Source organism: Aquarana catesbeiana, linkage group LG10 (genome assembly GCF_042186555.1).
Source record: "Aquarana catesbeiana isolate 2022-GZ linkage group LG10, ASM4218655v1, whole genome shotgun sequence".
NCBI lineage: Eukaryota > Metazoa > Chordata > Amphibia > Anura > Ranidae > Aquarana > Aquarana catesbeiana.
In genome coordinates, this window is record NC_133333.1 from 3618968 (window position 1) to 3637776 (window position 18809).

Here is an 18809-nt window from a genome sequence, read left to right on the forward strand (position 1 = left end):
CTTCCATGTGCTCCTTGCTGCAAAGGCCAGTTATAGGTGAGAGCAGTGGCCATTTGTTTGTACTGTTGAGGCCCTGGGGGGAGGGGGAGTAGAGGCCCTGGGGGGAGGGGGAGTAGAGGCCCTGGGGGGAGGGGGAGTAGAGGCCCTGGGGGGAGGGGGAGTAGAGGCCCTGGGGGGAGGGGGAGTAGAGGCCCTGGGGGGAGGGGGAGTAGAGGCCCTGGGGGGAGGGGGAGTAGAGGCCCTGGGGGGAGGGGGAGTAGAGGCCCTGGGGGGAGGGGGAGTAGAGGCCCTGGGGAGAGGGGGAGTAGAGGCCCTGGGGGGGGGATTAGAGGCCCTGGGGGGGGGGATTAGAGGCCCTGGGGGGGGGGATTAGAGGCCCTGGGGGGGGGGGCTTGGATAGAGGCGTGATCTTTTTATTCTAAGCAAAAAATTGTGTTTCCCATTTGTCAGAATAGTGCAGCTCTATGAAGGCCAAAATGAGAATCATAATTTTTTTGCTTAGAATAAAAAGATCGCGATTCTCGCAACGTAAAATCTTTCACATTATACGAAAAAAAAAATTGGCTAACTTTACTAGTTATTTTTTTTATTTTTTTTTTTTTTATTAATTAAAGTAATTTTTTCCAAAAAAATTGCATTTGAAAGACCTCTGCGCAAATACGGTGTGACATAAAATATTGCAACCACCATTTTATTCTCTAGGGTCTCTACTAAAAAATATATGTATAATGTTTGGGGGTTCCAAGTAATTTTATAACAAAAAAAAAAAAAATGATTTTAACTTGAAACCAACAAATGTCAGAAAAAGGTTTGGTGTTTAAGTGGTTAAACTTTCCTCATTTACACACAGAAGTCTATTCCATTGACAAATTGTTACAATGTTTATACTTTGTTCAAGTGATAAAGAATGTTGTGATTCTTGGCGGACTGCCCAGATTTTTTCTTCCTTTCTTTTGACATCTGTGGCTTCAGAAGAGCAGAGAGAATTCTTTGCATAGAAAGAATCCTGAAACACTTTGGAGCCGGTTCACACTGGGACAACTTGTAAGGTGACTTAGCTGCCTGACAAGTCGGGTTCCGTTCTGTACAATGGAACCGTTCTAATAGGAACGACTCAGGTCACTCCGACTTAGAAAAAGGTTCCTGTACTACTTTGGGGGGCAACTTGAGGCGACTTGCATTGACTTCTATATAGAAGTCATTTTGCAGGTCGCGGCTGCTGTCGTGTGAACCGGCTCTTAGTCAAGATCGCAATGGGGAAATAATCACGATAACGATTCTTGACAATTAATTGTGCAGCTCTACTAGAGGCCCTGGGGGGTAGAGGCCAGGCTCTGGGTGGGGGGGGGGGGCGTAGAGGCCAGGCTCTGGGTGGGGGGGGGGGGCGTAGAGGCCAGGCTCTGGGTGGGTGGGGGGGCGTAGAGGCCAGGCTCTGGGTGGGTGGGGGGGCGTAGAGGCCAGGCTCTGGGTGGGGGGGCGTAGAGGCCAGGCTCTGGGTGGGGTGGGGGGGGGCGTAGAGGCCAGGCTCTGGGAGGGGGGGGGGGGGGCGTAGAGGCCAGGCTCTGGGTGGGGGGGGGGGCGTAGAGGCCAGGCTCTGGGTGGGGGGGGGGCGTAGAGGCCAGGCTCTGGGTGGGGGGGGCGTAGAGGCCAGGCTCTGGGTGGGGGGGGTGGCGTAGAGGCCAGGCTCTGGGTGGGGGGGGCCTATGGAGGTAGAGGCCCTGGGGGTTTTTCGAAGCCAGGCTCTGGGGGGGGGGGGGGGGGTGTGAGGCCAGGCTCCGGAGGTTGAGGATCTGGGGTGGAGAGGCCAGGCTCTGAGGGTGGAGGGGGCCCAGAGGTCAGGCTCTGGGGGGGTGGGGGCCAGGCTCTGGAGGTTGAGGCTCTGGGGGGGTGGAGAGGCCAGTGGGCCAAGCTCTTGGGGTGGACGGGGACAGGCTGTCGGGGTGGGCCCTGGGGGGGTGGAGGCCAGGCTCTGGAGGTTGAGGCCCTGGGGGGGTGGAGAGGCCAGTGGGCCAAGCTCTTGGGGTGGACGGGGACAGGCTGTCGGGGTGGGCCCTGGGGGGGTGGAGGGGCCAGGGGGCCGAGCTCTTGGGGTGGAGGGGGGCAGGCTGTCAGGGTGGGCCCTGGGGGGGAGGGAAGGGCCAGGCCCGGGGGGGGGGGGGGGTAGAGGCCAAGCTCTGGAGGCTGAGGCACTGGGGGGGGGGTAGAGGCCAGGCTCTGGGGGTGGAGGGACCAGGGGGCCGAGCTCTTGGGGTGGAGGGGGCCAGGTTGTCGGGGCACACCTGTGTAACACTGAAGGAAAGAAAAGCTCCCCACCTGTATTGCCTGGGGAGGGATGGGTTACTCAACCAATCAATGGCTCTGCCTACCTGCCAACAGGAGTCATGTGACCTAAAAAGCAGTGGCTCCATACCAGGACACAGAGCCCAGGATTGGTGGTAGGAGAGTATATGAAAACTTATTAGCCTATCACAGGTTGGGGTTGCAGGGCAGAGCTGGTGATGGGAAAGGGGGCGGAGACTGAGGGATCTGACACTTCTGGAAGTGTCGGTTCCCTAAGAGACTTTGAAGGCTGAGAGGAAATCACTCTACAAACAGGTGAGAGCACAATATGCACAAGGGTCCAGCACCCCATCCCCCCCCCAACCAATCCATCCATCAACCAATCCACCCCCCCACTCCATCCCCCCCCCCAACCACTCCATCCCCCCCCCCAACCACTCCACCCCCCCCCCCAACCACTCCATCCCCCCCAACCACTCCAATTCCCCCCCCCAACCACTCCAATTCCCCCCCCCCCCAACCACTCCATCTCCCCCCCAATCCATCCCTCAGGCATAAAACTATGGAATACCTTTAAAGAACTATTATTGGTAATTTGATAGATTGTGAATATTGTATATACAGCCCCTCCCACATGTGCGCTCACCTGATGACCTCCAGCTCGGCGTTGTTCTCGGTGTAGGTGGTAAAGGCGGCTCCTTTCTTCTTGGCGGCGCTGTGCACCGGCGTGGACTCGGAGGTAGAGAGGCCGTCGATCACATCCTGGGTACTCAGGTCAGTGCTGTCAGAGGTCGGCTCGGTGGTCCTCGGGGGATGGTTATAGGACAGGGTGGTGTCCAGGGACGTCACGTCGATCTCGGAGTCCTGGGTGATGGGGTCGCTCGTGTCCGGTGTTTCCGCCGCCGTGCCGGGCCCTGGGGTGACACCAGAAGACGACAGATCTTGTGTGAACGGGTTGTAGCGATGCACTGAGCTCCTCATTTGTGATTTGGGGTGGTGGAGCACAAATGGCGGCGGGCGGGGGAAGATGCCGTCATCATGGAGGTCTCCGTCTGTCACAGAACAGCGCGAGAGAGACGGGTGACAAGTCAGGGCAGGAAGTGGGGGGATGGTGGGAAGGAACAACAAACCAATCCATCAATTATAGATTTCTAATACAGGAATCCAAATTGGGGGAAGAAAAAAAAATCAAAACAGGACTGGCAATAAAAGGGGACTATTCATGATTAAACTCTAAATGAAGGGGGCGGGGGAACATGTCCCGTCTTCAATACCAGAGAAAAGAGAGCGGGGCTTTTCAGAGGACACTTATAGATACGACTTTTCAATCAATATTGTGTTATCATTCTATGTAAACATCTACCAAAAAACAAAACAAAAAGCATTTATTTTTCTTGGTCTGTAGACTCGTAGTCATATACTGACGCTCCACAAGCAGCCCCTACTAGACTTGCGGGGGGGGGGGGGGTCCCTAAACTTTTTAGTAGAAGGGCCACATAGAATATTTTTTTAATATTCATGGGCCAAAAAAAATCTCCACCAGAAACCACTTACATTACGGGTCCCCAACAGAGCCCCCCCGCATCAGGACCCCCAACAGAGCCCCCCCGCATCAGGACCCCCAACAAAGCCCCCCACCTTACATTATGGGTCCCCAATAGAGCTCCCCTATACGGTATGGGCCCCCAACAGAGCCCCCCCATACGCTACGGGTCCCCCACAGAGCCCCCCCAGACACTAGGGGTCTCCCACAGAGCCCCCCCATACGCTACGGGTCCCCCACAGAGCCCCCCCAGACACTAGGGGTCTCCCACAGAGCCCCCCCATACGCTACGGGTCCCCCACAGAGCCCCCCCATACGCTACGGGTCCCCCACAGAGCCCCCCCAGACACTAGGGGTCTCCCACAGAGCCCCCCCATACGCTACGGGTCCCCCACAGAGCCCCCCCATACGCTACGGGTCCCCCACAGAGCCCCCCAGACACTAGGGGTCTCCCACAGAGCCCCCCCATACGCTACGGGTCCCCCACAGAGCCCCCCCATATGCTACGGGTCCCCCACAGAGCCCCCCATACACTACGGGTCCCCCACAGAGCCCCCCCATATGCTCCAGGTCCCCCACAGAATCCTTCTTACATCACAGCCCCCATCATAGTCCTTTACATCAGGGTCCCCCACACCCCCCCCTTACATTAGATCCCTCACAGTGGCCCTTTTACATTACAAGACCCCAACAGAGGCCCCCTTACATTACAAATCCCACAGAGCCCCCTTACATTACAAATGCTCAACAGAGCCCCCCCCTTACATTCCAGATCCCCAACAGAGCCCCCCCCTTACATTCCAGATCCCCAACAGAGCCCCCCCCTTACATTCCAGATCCCCAACAGAGCCCCCCCCTTACATTCCAGATCCCCAACAGAGCCCCCCCCCCTTACATTCCAGATCCCCAACAGAGCCCCCCCTTACATTTCGGATACCCAACAGAGCCCCCCCTTACATTAAGGATCCCTAACAGAGCCCCCCTTACATTAAGGATCCCTAACAGAGCCCCTCCCTTACATTATGGATCCCCCTTTACATAAGGGGTGGAGGTGGAGAACATAGACAGCCTTTGCTGACATTAATCTGTGTATGTCAAGTATCTGCCACTCACCCCCACCCCCACCCCCACTCTGCAGGCCAGATAACATCGTGTAGAGGGCCACGTTTGGAGACCCCCTAACTCTAGACTTGTGGGGGTACGTCCTGTGGAAGCTGTACTAAAATCTAGGAGTGTTCACAGAATAGGACTACAAACCAACATCATGGAAAAAACTGCTTTTTGTGTTACACAAAATGTCTAAATAAAGTTTTATTATAACAAATAATTGTATCCAAGTAGAACCTGAAGGTGGCGCTCTCTCTGGGGATGAGGTATTATTGCCAGTCGTGGTTTAACCTTCTATAATGACTTATTAGCACTTCTAATTTGAGCATGATTCTAGAACAATCCACACCGACATAATCACACCAACCGCAGCCATAAAGAAAACAAAGGCAGACGCCAACGCACAGCCCACACGGGGAGGTTAGTAGGTCAGCTTGTTAATGAGGAGAACACAAAACCACGACAACATCTCAATTAGCGATAATAGAATTATAAAAAGGAGAAGGAAGTGACTGTGTGAGATCCGTATTAATGGGGTGGGGGGTAATAAACTCAGTTTTAATGGCCGTGGTCCTGTAATTGGAGGATGGATGAGCTCCTATAGGTGGGATGGTCAGTGGAGTACAGAGGAGCCCCTCCCCCCCCCCCGGTGACGGATAATCACGGATTCCCCGGATAGGTGAGAAATCTCAGCCCGTGTGATCAGAATCTGCAGCATTGTCACGTGTTAGGTGGTTACAGAGCCAATCAGAGGCAGCGTGCGGGTTGGGGGTGGTAGGTGACCAAACACAGAAGAGAACAGGAGGGAATTTGGGGGGGGCAGATGCAGAAGGGAAGGCGGGAAGAAAGTAGAGGGAGGTAAGATAAGGGCGGGAGAATTAGTATCTGAAATAAGAACTGTCTGTGTATACAACATTGCAACTGACCAGGGAGAATGCAACATAGCGTCCTCTCATCCTCTGCAGGGCAACACAGACAGTTCTCATTTCACAAACTGAAGCAGAAGTGAGTGGAGGTGGTGATGGCAGGGGGCCACAGACAGTTCTCATTTCACAAACTGAAGCAGAAGTGAGTGGAGGTGGTGATGGCAGGGGGCCACAGACAGATCTCATTTCACAAACTGAAGCAGAAGTGAGTGGAGGTGGTGATGGCAGGGGGCCACAGACAGTTCTCATTTCACAAACTGAAGCAGAAGTGAGTAGGGGACAAGGACAGAGGAGGACCAGCGGGCCTCATGTATGGACAGGTCATCACTATTAGTAGGTATGATTCTGATTGGTGGATGATGCAGATACATTGGGGTCCAGTGTTGGGTGGAGCTATGACTGCTGGGGACCGGTGTTAGAGAGATGAAGACAGAGGGCCACAGACAGTTCTGGGTGGAGGTATGAGGAGTGGAGGACAACAGTTGGGTATATAGGAGGTGATGGCAGAGGGCCACAGACAGTTCTGGGTGGAGGTACGAGGAGTGGAGGACAACAGTTGGGTATATAGGAGGTGATGGAAGAGGGCCACAGACAGTTCTGGGTGGAGGTACGAGGAGTGGAGGACAACAGTTGGGTATATAGGATGGAAGAGGGCCACAGACAATGCTGGGTGGAGGTACGAGGAGTGGGGGACAACTGTTGGGTATATAGGATAGAAGAGGGCCGCAGACAGTTCTGGGTGGAGGTACGAGGAGTGGGGGACAACTGTTGGGTATATAGGATAGAAGAGGGCCACAGACAGTTCTGGGTGGAGGTACGAGGAGTGGGGGACAACTATTGGGTATATAGGAGGTGATGGCAGAGGGCCACAGACAGTTCTGGGTGGAGGTACGAGGAGTGGAGGACAACAGTTGGGTATATAGGAGGTGATGGAAGAGGGCCACAGACAGTTCTGGGTGGAGGTACGAGGAGTGAAGTACAACAGTTGGGTATATAGGAGGTGATGGCAGGGGGCCACAGACAGTTCTGGGTGGAGGTACGAGGAGTAAAGGACAACAGTTGGGTATATAGGATGGAAGAGGGCCACAGACAGTTCTGGGTGGAGGTACGAGGAGTGGGGGACAACAGTTGGGTATATAGGAAGTGATGGCAGGGGGCCACAGACAGTTCTGGGTGGAGGTACGAGGAATGAAGGACAACAGTTGGGTATATAGGAGGTGATGGCAGAGGGCCACAGACAGTTCTGGGTGGAGGTACGAGGAGTGGAGGACAACAGTTGGGTATATAGGAGGTGATGGAAGAGGGCCACAGACAGTTCTGGGTGGAGGTACGAGGAGTGGAGGACAACAGTTGGGTATATAGGATGTTATGAAAGAGGGCCACAGACAGTTCTGGGTGGAGGTACGAGGAGTGGAGGACAACAGTTGGGTATATAGGAGGTGATGGCAGAGGGCCACAGACAGTTCTGGGTGGAGGTACGAGGAGTGGAGGACAACAGTTGGGTATATAGGAGGTGATGGAAGAGGGCCACAGACAGTTCTGGGTGGAGGTACGAGGAGTGGAGGACAACAGTTGGGTATATAGGAGGTGATGGAAGAGGGCCACAGACAGTTCTGGGTGGAGGTACGAGGAGTGGAGGACAACAGTTGGGTATATAGGAGGTGATGGCAGAGGGCCACAGACAGTTCTGGGTGGAGGTACGAGGAGTGGGGGACAACTGTTGGGTATATAGGAGGTGATGGCAGAGGGCCACAGACAGTTCTGGGTGGAGGTACGAGGAGTGGGGGACAACTGTTGGGTATATAGGAGGTGATGGCAGAGGGCCACAGACAGTTCTGGGTGGAGGTACGAGGAGTGGAGGACAACAGTTGGGTATATAGGAGGTGATGGCAGAGGGCCACAGACAGTTCTGGGTGGAGGTAGTGTTGGAAGAGGAGGAGTCATGTACATACAGATCAGAGAAGGAACAAGGAAGGGGAGGAGTCAGGGAGAAGGCAATGAAGCAATATGGCTGTTCCCACCTTCCCAGTCTGTGCTGGGCACGGACTGCGCTGCAGGGTAAGCATCTCCAAAATCATAATCTACAGAGACCGGGGACAAAACAGCCGGGTTAGAAACAGTCGCTGCAGGCGGCACCATGTTCTGTGCATTGCATCCTAACCTCTGTGTGGCAACATACAATACAGCGCCCCCTAGTGCTGGACAGGTCGTTATGTCATTTTATGGACCCCAAAAGTAATTTGACCACAAAACAGATATGTGTTCTCCGTATGGCCCACCTGCCCAACAAGCCCATCTGGACTCCTAAGCAAGACGGGGGGGGGGGGTCACATCATTTCATGTTTGTTAACATAACATAATAGGAAGCCGCACACCACACCGGGATGGAAGCCCCAGCAGGGGGCAAATGCATCAAAGAGAAGCTTGATGGAGTGTCCCCAACAGTGCTGGAAAAATAAAGTTATATTTATGCCAAACAACAGCTATTATGGTATGGCAACTGGTTTGGGAGGGGCTGAGATGGTGACTGTGGTGGACCCCTGAGTGGTACCAGGGATTCTGCAAATACTGATGTCTGTTAATCTGTGGGAGGACTCCTGAGACTCCACCACTCACTATGGAGGCCAGCAGTGTATGGAGAGGCCCGTACCTTCACTGGAGGGCGCAATGGCGCTGTCATCCCACTCTAGGTTGGCAGAGTTTATGGAGTTGAAGGAATTGAGGGACAGGCTGTCGGAACCGCGGGTGTTGCTCGGGAGGCGGTCCTCAAAATCCAGGAGGTACTGCGGTTTGTAGTATTCCGGCATATAAGGAGCCAAATCCAAGTACGGGACATCCTAGAGGGCAATCCGGACATATTAAACCAGAAAAACACCAGAGATCACATTTATTGGTTCATTATAGGAAAACAACCCGATTCTAAATGCTACTGCTAGAAAAATAAAATTATCCTTACTCCCCAATCTGTACTCACCCCCTAATCTCCAACCCCCCTAATCTCCCAATCTGTACTCTAACCCTAATCTTCAACCCCCCTAATCTCCCAATCTGTACTCACCCCCTAATCTCCAACCTCCCTAATCTCCAACCCCCCTAATCTCCCAATCTGTACTCTAATCTTCAATCCCCCTAATCTCCCAATCTGTACTCTAATCTCCAACCCCCCTACTCTCCAACCCCCCTACTCTCCAACCCCCCTACTCTCCAACCCCCCTACTCTCCAACCCCCCTACTCTCCAACCCCCCCTACTCTCCAACCCCCCCTACTCTTCAACCCCCCTACTCTCCCAATCTGTACCCTAATCTCCAACCCCCCTAATCTCCAACCCCCCTACTCTCCAACCCCCCTACTCTCCAACCCCCCTACTCTTCAACCCCCCTACTCTTCAACCCCCCTAATCTCCCAATCTGTACTCTAATCTCCAACCCCCCTAATCTCCAACCCCCCTAATCTCCAACCCCCCTAATCTCCAACCCCCCTACTCTTCAACCCCCCTACTCTTCAACCCCCCTACTCTCCCAATCTGTACTCTAATCTCCAACCCCCCTACTCTCCAACCCCCCTACTCTCCAACCCCCCTACTCTCCAACCCCCCTACTCTCCCACCTCCCTAATCTCCACTCACCCCCTAAATTTCAACCCCCTAATCTTCAACCCCCCTAATCTTCAATCCCCCTAATCTCCCAATCTGTACTCTCGCCCTAATCTCCAACCTCCCTAATCTCAGGGTCTCATAATCTCAATCTTTTCTGGATTGGTAATCACCACTCCCCCTAATCACCACTCCCCCTAATCTCCTAATCTGTACTCCCCAATCTCTAAAACAATGAGAAATCGTGAAGAAAAAGGTGGTCTGTCCTTCTGCCAATTGGTCCATATACCAAATGGTCATCATTCCAAAAAACTCAAACATGAAGCAGAGAAAACATATATAGACACTGGGTGTTCAAGGATTACCAACCGGTATCAACACAAACATAATAGTAAAATAAAAATATACATTTATTGTAGAATCATAAAAATTACTCTCTCATGTATAATTACAAAATACCAAAAATATAAAAGTCACATCGAAGACAAATGGTCGACATCACTTGATGAGTCTACGTGTTTCACGGTCACGCTGCTTCTTCAGGACTGTGTTTCAAGTGTAGCAGATACTATACGTGTACAAACGTCAATCTACAAATCAAAAGACACCAGTAAATAACATAGGTTATGTTGTCTTTTGATTAGCAGAGTGAAGTTTGTACACATATAGTATCTGCTACCCTTGAAATGCAGTCCTGAAGAAGCAGCGTGACCATGAAATGAGTAGACTCATCAAGTGATACAAACTATTTGTCTTCGATGTGACTTTTATATCTTTGATATTTTGTAATTATTGATACATGGGAGTGCTTTTTAATATTTCTCCAATAATCTGTACCCCCCCCTAATCTCCTAGTCTAACCCCCTAATCTGTGCTACCTCCGATCTCCTAATCTGCACCCCCCCAAATCTCTTCCACAGTGTTTCTGTGCTACTTTGTGTCTAATGTATTCTGGTATTTAAGCAGCAGCTATAAAATGGTGATTCCTCTCCCTGTATGTAATCAGTCTCTGCATCACAACTCCCTTCCTATTGCTATACTGCTGAGTCATCGGCGAGAGAAACAGACAAGCGGCCGGTAAGCGACTTTAACGAGTTGTGGATAACAAGCTGCCAGGGTGGAGTGAGATCATACTATGAGCATGTCATGTAGAGTTTAGTCTACTCACTCATACTGGAATAAAATAGGAAACGTATCATTGTGTGGACAAAACATTTCCTTCCCGTACACTGAAGGTACATGGGAAGTTCTACTGCCTCCTGCAGAAGGACTGGACACGGGCAAACAAAAAAACTTGTAGACTAGCCCCAGGATAACCCCTCCTCTACCCAGCATGCCCCAGTTTTGTAACAAGCAGTACCAGGAGCATGACCATAGACACAAAGCGGTGGGGCCGGTGTCCTTCAATGGACTTCAGGAAAAGGTTTTATGGCGAGTTTCTTACTTGTGTTCTAGGAGGATGGAGGTCTTCCTCGACTCTGCTTGGAACAAGCCAACCCTTTTGCTTCTGGCATCTTTAGCTTCATTTTCTCTCAAGAGTCATGGTCTGGAATTTCCCCGTTGGTTTGTTCAGGGTATAGGTCTTCTCCAGTAGTCCTTGTAGACATTGAGTTCTTCTTCTGGGCTCCTGGACACTTTGGATCAGGCCAGTTGGGGCTTATGGCCCCATTTTATTAGACCAATTTTTTGTCTTCTTTCTAATGGGAATTATAGTTCCCAATGAGGGGGTTTTCCTACAAGTTGACCATGGGTCAGGTTACTACTAGTTTCCTCGTCATGGCTTGCTCCACACTTTTTGGGGTGTTACGGTTGACCTGCTTCACACCTCTGGCCTTAGGGCCTTCTCCCATGTCAAGACCATCTTTATTTGTTTAGTAACCTTCATAGTGTTCCTCAGACATTAGGTGTAGTTCTCCATCTTCTTCTCGTAGAGTTTGTTCTTACCAGGTGGGGGTTTTGTCCTCATTCGGTGCCAGCTTTGGGCATTGGTCCCTCAAACGGCTCCTGAGCTGCATAGTCCCCAGTTCTTGTTTACATTGAGCTTGATAGCAGTTATTTGCTGTTGCCCACCACTTGGTTGGGCTGCTTTGGGATGTTCCAGAAGTTAATGACTTCTTGTGCGCCTTATTGGACAAGGACAAAGATCATTGTACTCCTTATCAAACCCCTTTCCTGGAGTCCACTGAGGGACACCAGTCCCACTCCTTTGTTTCTATGGTCACACACTCCATACTGCTTGTTACAAAACTGAGGCATGCTGGGAAAAAGAGGGGTTCTCTTGAGCTGGCCTACAGTTTTTTTTTGTTTGCCAGTGTCCAAGTCTCCTGTAGGCAGCAGCATAGCCCAACAGTTACTGACTTCTTGAGTCCCACAGTGGACAAGAAGGTCAAAGATGGTTGTACTCACCATAAAACTCTTTTCTGGAGTCCACTGAGGGACACCGTTTTCATTCCTTTGTGTCTATGGTCATCCCTTCAGTACCGCTTGTTACAAAACTGAGGCATGCTGGGAAAAAAGGAGGGGTTCTGAGCTGGCCTATAGTTTTTTTTTTTGTTTTGTTTGCCAGTTCACAATCCTCCTGTAGGCAGCAGCATAGCCCAAAGGTTACTGACTTCCCGTGACCCTCAGCGGTATAAAAATAGAAGCCCGAATTAGGCACAACACTGACAGCCCTAGACACTAAAGGATGATGGGACATGTAGTTCTTGTCAAAGACAGATCAACCAGATTGGTTAATTCATCCTCCTGGTTTAGCCGCAGCTGGATGGTGCACTCAGTGATATACACCCAGGGTGATGAACGCTCGGGACGCAGACTATTTATGTTCTGGGCAATCCTCCCTCTCATAGAGCCCGACATGCTGCCAGCAGCGGGGGCCGGACAGTGCACTGGTGTCCTCCAGCAGCAGCTAAACCTCCAGGGTGCACGAGACCCTCCAGAACCCCCCAACTGGATCACAGTAGATCCATCGCCCATACACATCGATCTACTCACCATCTCCAACTCGAATCGGATGAATTCCAGGCCAGAGACAAGGGTGAGGAAGAGGGTGAGATGGTCATGGCTGCACACCAAGGCGTTCCTAGAACAAGGGGGGGGCAATGAAGAGCATGAGACAGAAAAAGGTACCCGGGGGGCTGGGGTATTCAGGGGGTGGCACTTACTTGTAGTAATATTTCTGTAACAGACTTTGATTCTCCTGGAACAACCTCAGGTAACTCTCCAAGGAATTCTCATTGAGTGCCAGGTAAAGCCAGGCCCGACCTGCCGGGAACATGGATAGGAATCAACACAAGTGATAGAGGAGACCAACCCCCCACGGAGAACGTCTGAGACTGCCAATCAGAATCAACCCCCCGCCCCCAACCGCCAGCTCTCTGTACAACACTACAGAACATATCAGAGCTATAGAGATAGGTACAATAGTGCTGACGCTACTCACTTCGGCCCAGGAGAGTGGCCACATGCTGCTGTTCCTCGATTTGTTTCACGGCCTCCCTGCGGGTAAAATGAACGACCAGCACCCAGTACCCGGAGGAGATGTCCTGCAACCTGTGGGGGAGGGGAGGAGAGAAGCACTTAGTGTTGGTCTTTCTGTCTTCCCTGAAATCATACATGGGAGGTGCCTTGAGCAGAAAGGATTGTATATAAAAGTCAACCTGTCACCTATCCAGTGTTAAAGTAGTTGTAAAATTACCTGCTCTATATAATGGAAAGCAGCCTCTTACCTTCTCTTCTGGGGTCCCCCACTAGTGCTTCTGGATCCCCCTCTTCTCCGAGTGCCCCCATAGCAAGCTGCTTGCTCTGGTGACATTCGTACAGGCTCCCTCCTCACAGGAGATTGGCTGACTGGATTTGCATGTAATCCATGCCCCCCTCCCCAGCCCACCCTATCAGGGGCTTCTCGCCGCCCCACCCCCAAGCTCGCCCCCATCAGGGGCTTCACATCACCCCCCAAGCCTGCCCCATCAGGGGCGTCACGCAGCCCCCCCAAGCCTGCCCCCATCAGGGGCGTCACGCAGCCCCCCCAAGCTCACCCCCATCAGGGGCGTCACGCAGCCCCCCCAAGCTCACCCCCATCAGGGGCGTCACGCAGCCCCCCCAAGCTCACCCCCATCAGGGGCGTCGCACAGCCCCCCCAAGCTCGCCCCCATTAAGGGCTTCACCCCGCACCCCCATCAGGGGCTTCATGCAGCCCCCCCATCAGGGGCTTCACCCTGTCCCCCATCAGGGGCTTCACGTCACCCCCCAAGCCTGCCCCATCAGGAGCGTCATGCAGCCCCCCCAAGCTCGCCCCTATCAGGGGCTTCACGCCGCCCCCCCCCCAAGCCCGCCCCCATTAGGGGCTTCATCCTGCACCCCCATCAGGGGCGTCACGCAGCCCCCCCAAGCTCACCCCCATCAGGGGCGTCACGCAGCCCCCCCAAGCTCGCCCCCATCAGGGGCGTCGCGCAGCCCCCCCAAGCTCGCCCCTATCAGGGGCTTCACGCCGCCCCCCCCCCCCAAGCCCGCCCCCATTAGGGGCTTCATCCTGCACCCCCATCAGGGGCGTCTTGCAGCCCCCCCAAGCCGGCCCCAATAGGGGCTTCATGTCACCCCCTCAAGCCCACCCTATTGTGGACTTCACGTGTACCCCCTCCCCCCAAGCCCACCCGGTCAGGGCACTGTAATTACAGGGTATCCCCCTATGGATTCCAGAATAAATGGTTTAAACTCTTCCTATGGAAGCTCCTGGAATCAGCGGACCGGACTTTTCAATGTGCCTGAAAGATAAATTGGCTGCAATCACCGTCCTGGATAGATGACAGAATAAAAATATGAAAATAAGAATAAATAAAAAGAATCTCAGTGATTGGTGTATCACCGTCATATCTGAATGGGGGACAGTTGGCGCCCGTATATATTATTTTGGCGCAGTGATGTCGGGGTAGCAGCCATGAGATTGGAGGGACGTTATAAAAAGTCTGACCACCAATGGTGAAAGCTTGGAAGTGTGATTGGTCAGCGAGTCTCGGCTCACCCGTAGAGCAGCGCGTGGTCCAGGTGTTCGCAGAGCCTCTGCAGGACGCGGTCGTGGTTGCGAATGGCGGGCGTCTCATCCTCACATGCGGCAAAGTAACTCTGTAACTGAGCATAGAAGAGAGGTCAGGAGAGGTGGAGACCCCGATGTACAAAGACCCCCAACATCTGCTCATCTCCTACAAACATATCAATGTTCTGGGAATCCTCCCCTCCCCCCGATGTACAGAGAGCGCAGGATGGCGGATCACAGAGGAATAGTCATGGTCTCCTCATTGTGCTGCATCCTTATCCCTCCAAACTAAAGGGCCCCATAGTGCTGGAGACCACATCTCCCAACCCTTGTTATGCCTCATGAGGCCTCATACAGGAGGACTATAGGAAGATTTGGGACTTTTAAGGTGCTTGAAATAGACAGTAATTGTTTACAATTTAATGAATTACAAAATTTAAAAAATTATATATTAAAAATAAATACGGTACTCACATTCCTGTTGTCTTTAATTTTATTTTCGTAGCAGTAGAAACACTCAACACGTTTCGTCCACTGGGGCTTCTTCAGGGATAAAAGGTATACGCAACCAATCTGCCAATAGCATATGTGTTAATCACAATAGTGTTAAATTAAACATTCACAATGTTGGTCCATTGTGAAGGTTTAATTTTACAGTATTGTAATTATCTAATTCCCACCCGGCCACTGCACATGTACGGCCGGGTGGGAGTTTCCTCCTTTTGAGTGGAGGTTCAGGAACGTCCCTCAGAAGGAGGGGGATCGCGCCCGCGCAGCAGCGCGATCCCAATGCGCTTGTGTCACCCGGACACTGTGCATCTCCGATCGGCAGGAGGGCTCTGTGATTGGCCCTCCCGATCACATGACGGTTGTGTACAATCACAGCCGTCATGTGATGTAAATAGAGAGCCGGTTGCTAGGCGATCGGCTCTCCTCTCCTCACACGGAAGTTGTCAGTAAGGAGAAGAGAGCGGATCGCTGCAGCCGGCCGGTGATCAGCGAGTATGAGCTGTTTTTTACACACTGATCACCGGCCCAGTGTCCCAACACAATGTAAAACACACAATGTCCCCAAAATAGTGTCCCCAAAACACGTCCCCACACAGTAAAAACACCTGTCCCCCACATATGCAACAGTAAAATCACATGTCCCAATGATCATCTCCGCACATCAACCACAAACCAATTATTATACACTTAACTGGATTTTTTTTTTTACTGTAGACATGTAGCAGAATACATCTTGGCTTAAATTTATGACAAAATTTGATTTTATTGGATTTCTTTTAAAATAGAAAGAAGAAAATATTGTTTTTTTTTTCCAAATTTCCGCTCTTTTTTGGCTTATATCATAAAAAAAAAAAAAAAAAAAAAAAGGAGTCGTGAATAAATACCACCAAAAGAAAGCTCTATTTGTGGGAACAAAATGATAAAAATTTCATTTGGGTATAGCGTAGCGTGACCGCGCAATTCTCATTGAAAATGCGAGAGCGCTGAAAGCTGAAAATTGGTCTGGGAAGGAAGGGGAACTAAAGTGCCCTCCGGTATTGAAGTGGATACATATGCTATTGTCAGATTGGTTACTTATACCTTACAACCCGAAGAAGCCCCACTAGGCGAAACATGTTGAGAGAGCGTTTACCCTTCTACCGCTACGAAAATGAGGACAACAAGACTGTTATTAGGGTATTTGTTTTTCATATGGAATTTTTAAATTTTGTAACTCAATAAATTGTGGACTTTTTTTTATTAATGTAGTCAATTACTGTCCATTTCAAGCACCTTAGAAAGTCCAGAATTGATCTCCTTCCAGATCTTCCTATGAAGAGATGTGGTGCTGATGGGTGGGACTTTCTGTACAAGGATGCATGGAACGCCTGTACATCCCGGTGCGGGCAAACACGGCCATCATACGGGATTACGCTGGTGTGAGAGAAGCTCAATACATCCCTCCTCCCTCCCCCCACCCATCACTGTAGACCTATGGACTAGCTGGACAACAAGAAGAGTTACACAACATTCACCCCCCCCCATGGAGGACATCACAGCTGCATGACAAGTCGCCCCCCATGTTTTCCAATGATAACCATTCATATATGTGCGACAAAGTCACAGCGACCTCTAAAGTAGATCATCCATTACTTTGGTCTGACATTTATGCCACTTCAGGGCCATAAAACTTCAATGATAACCCACAAAAGTTGCATGAAAGTCGTATCTGAATGTTTTACATGGAACATTGTGTCCCACTCTGCAGAGGGGAGTCACATCCAAGTCGCACCCTTCTAAAGTTACACTCCAAAGTCGCATGTTGTGTGAATGGAGCCTCACTAGGACAAGGCTTCATTCGCTTGGCTGTACCGATCCCTACACCCCATGGGAGGCCCGGGGGTTCCATGCAGACAACGACATGCGACCAGCTGCATGATCAGAGAGCATCCCAGAGCGTATATTTATTTGTGTCCAACGCATGGAGCAGGGCGCAGTCTATGTGCGTTCCGATCCATGCATGGGACGCACGCTCCGGGACGCACGCTCCGGGACCTACTGTCCAATCTGTGCAGCCGGCTGTCAGTACGGAGCAGCTGTACATCCCACACAGCTGAGGGCGGCGCTGTGCTCTGGATCTCTATAGGAATGAGGCCCATCAGTTCCATTGTGGATCACACCGAGCCAAAGAGAATGACAGCAGCAACCTCCCTCTCCGTCTTCCCAACATCACCGTGTGCCGACTGGAGACGCCGAGCCGGTTCATCAGGTCTGACATTCCAAACAGATTATCTGAAAACTCGGGTGTGGCCAGAGATTCTGACCCAAATGACTGAAGCAAGTCTCACACAGCGCTCTACATACTCCACATTCACATCACTCTCTGCCCCGGGGAGCTTACAATCTATGGTCCCCAACTCACATACTGGGGCCAATTATCCTCCCAGCATGTCTTTGCCGAGAGGAACCCAACACACACCGCGGGGTATCCGGGGAATAGTACATCGGGGGGACCCAACACACACCGCAGGGTATCCGGGGAATAGTACATCGGGGGGAACCCAACACACACCGCGGGGTATCCGGGGAATAGTACATCGGGGGGACCCAGCACACACCGTGGGGTATCCGGGGAATAGTACATCGGGGGGACCCAGCACACACCGCAGGGTATCCGGGGAATAGTACACCGGGGGGAACCCAACACACACCGCGGGGTATCCGGGGAATAGTACACCGGGGGGAACCCAACACACACCGCGGGGTATCCGGGGAATAGTACACCGGGGGGAACCCAACACACACCGCGGGGTATCCGGGGAATAGTACATCGGGGGGACCCAGCACACACCGTGGGGTATCCGGGGAATAGTACATCGGGGGGACCCAGCACACACCGCAGGGTATCCGGGGAATAGTACACCGGGGGGAACCCAACACACACCGCGGGGTATCCGGGGAATAGTACACCGGGGGGAACCCAACACACACCGCGGGGTATCCGGGGAATAGTACATCGGGGGGACCCAGCACACACCATGGTTTATCCGGGGAATAGTACACCGGGGGGAACCCAACACACACCGCAGGGTATCCGGGGAATAGTACACCGGGGGGAACCCAGCACACACCATGGTTTATCCGGGGAATAGTACACCGGGGGGAACCCAGCACACACCACGGGGTATCCGGGGAATAGTACATCGGGGGGAACTCAGCACACACCGTGGGGTATCCGGGGAATAGTACATCGGGGGGACCCAGCACACACCGCGGGGTATTCGGGGAATAGTACATCGGGGGGAACTCAGCACACACCGTGGGGTATCCGGGGAATAGTACACCGGGGGGAACCCAGCACACACTGCGGGGTATCCGGGGAATAGTACACCAGGGGGAACCCAGCACACACACCGCGGGGTATCCTGGGAATAGTACACAGGAGGGGGACCCAACACACATACCGCGTGGTATCTGGGGAATAGTATGGGGGGGGGCAGTTACATAGAGTGGGGTATCTGGGGAATTGTAGTGTGGGGGGGCAGTACATACAGTGGGGTATCTGGGGGAATTGTAGGGGGGGGCAGTACATAGAGTGGGGTATCTGGGGAATTGTAGGGGGAGGGGCAGTACATAGAGTGGGGTATCTGGGGTGGGGATTACGTGACACCAAATGTTGTAGTAAATCTGAAGGTGAAATCTCAGCAATAAGAGGAGTAATTCATGGTATATATTATATATGGGGGGGGGGGGGGGGCAGGCCTGTAGACGGGGGGCTCACACATGACGTATAATTGTCAGGAATCCTTATGGTGGATCTTCACTAAAGTGTTTCACAA

The 18809-nt window shown here is 52.2% G+C and overlaps 1 protein-coding gene across 1 annotated transcript in view; it reads right to left on the bottom strand.

Moving 5' to 3' along the window:
* The window catches only part of PLEKHM2 (pleckstrin homology and RUN domain containing M2), a 28561-nt gene extending 11423 nt beyond the window's left edge, over positions 1 to 17138 (bottom strand). The window contains exons 1-8 of the mRNA XM_073603756.1: positions 17030 to 17138; positions 14470 to 14590; positions 12892 to 13001; positions 12614 to 12713; positions 12444 to 12531; positions 8507 to 8693; positions 7878 to 7937; positions 2927 to 3332 (exon numbers count right to left, since the gene is read on the bottom strand). Coding sequence (XP_073459857.1) covers positions 2927 to 3332; positions 7878 to 7937; positions 8507 to 8693; positions 12444 to 12531; positions 12614 to 12713; positions 12892 to 13001; positions 14470 to 14590; positions 17030 to 17138 — 1181 coding nt within the window. The remainder of the gene's footprint in view (positions 1 to 2926; positions 3333 to 7877; positions 7938 to 8506; positions 8694 to 12443; positions 12532 to 12613; positions 12714 to 12891; positions 13002 to 14469; positions 14591 to 17029) is intronic.
* Positions 17139 to 18809: the final 1671 nt, after the last annotated feature.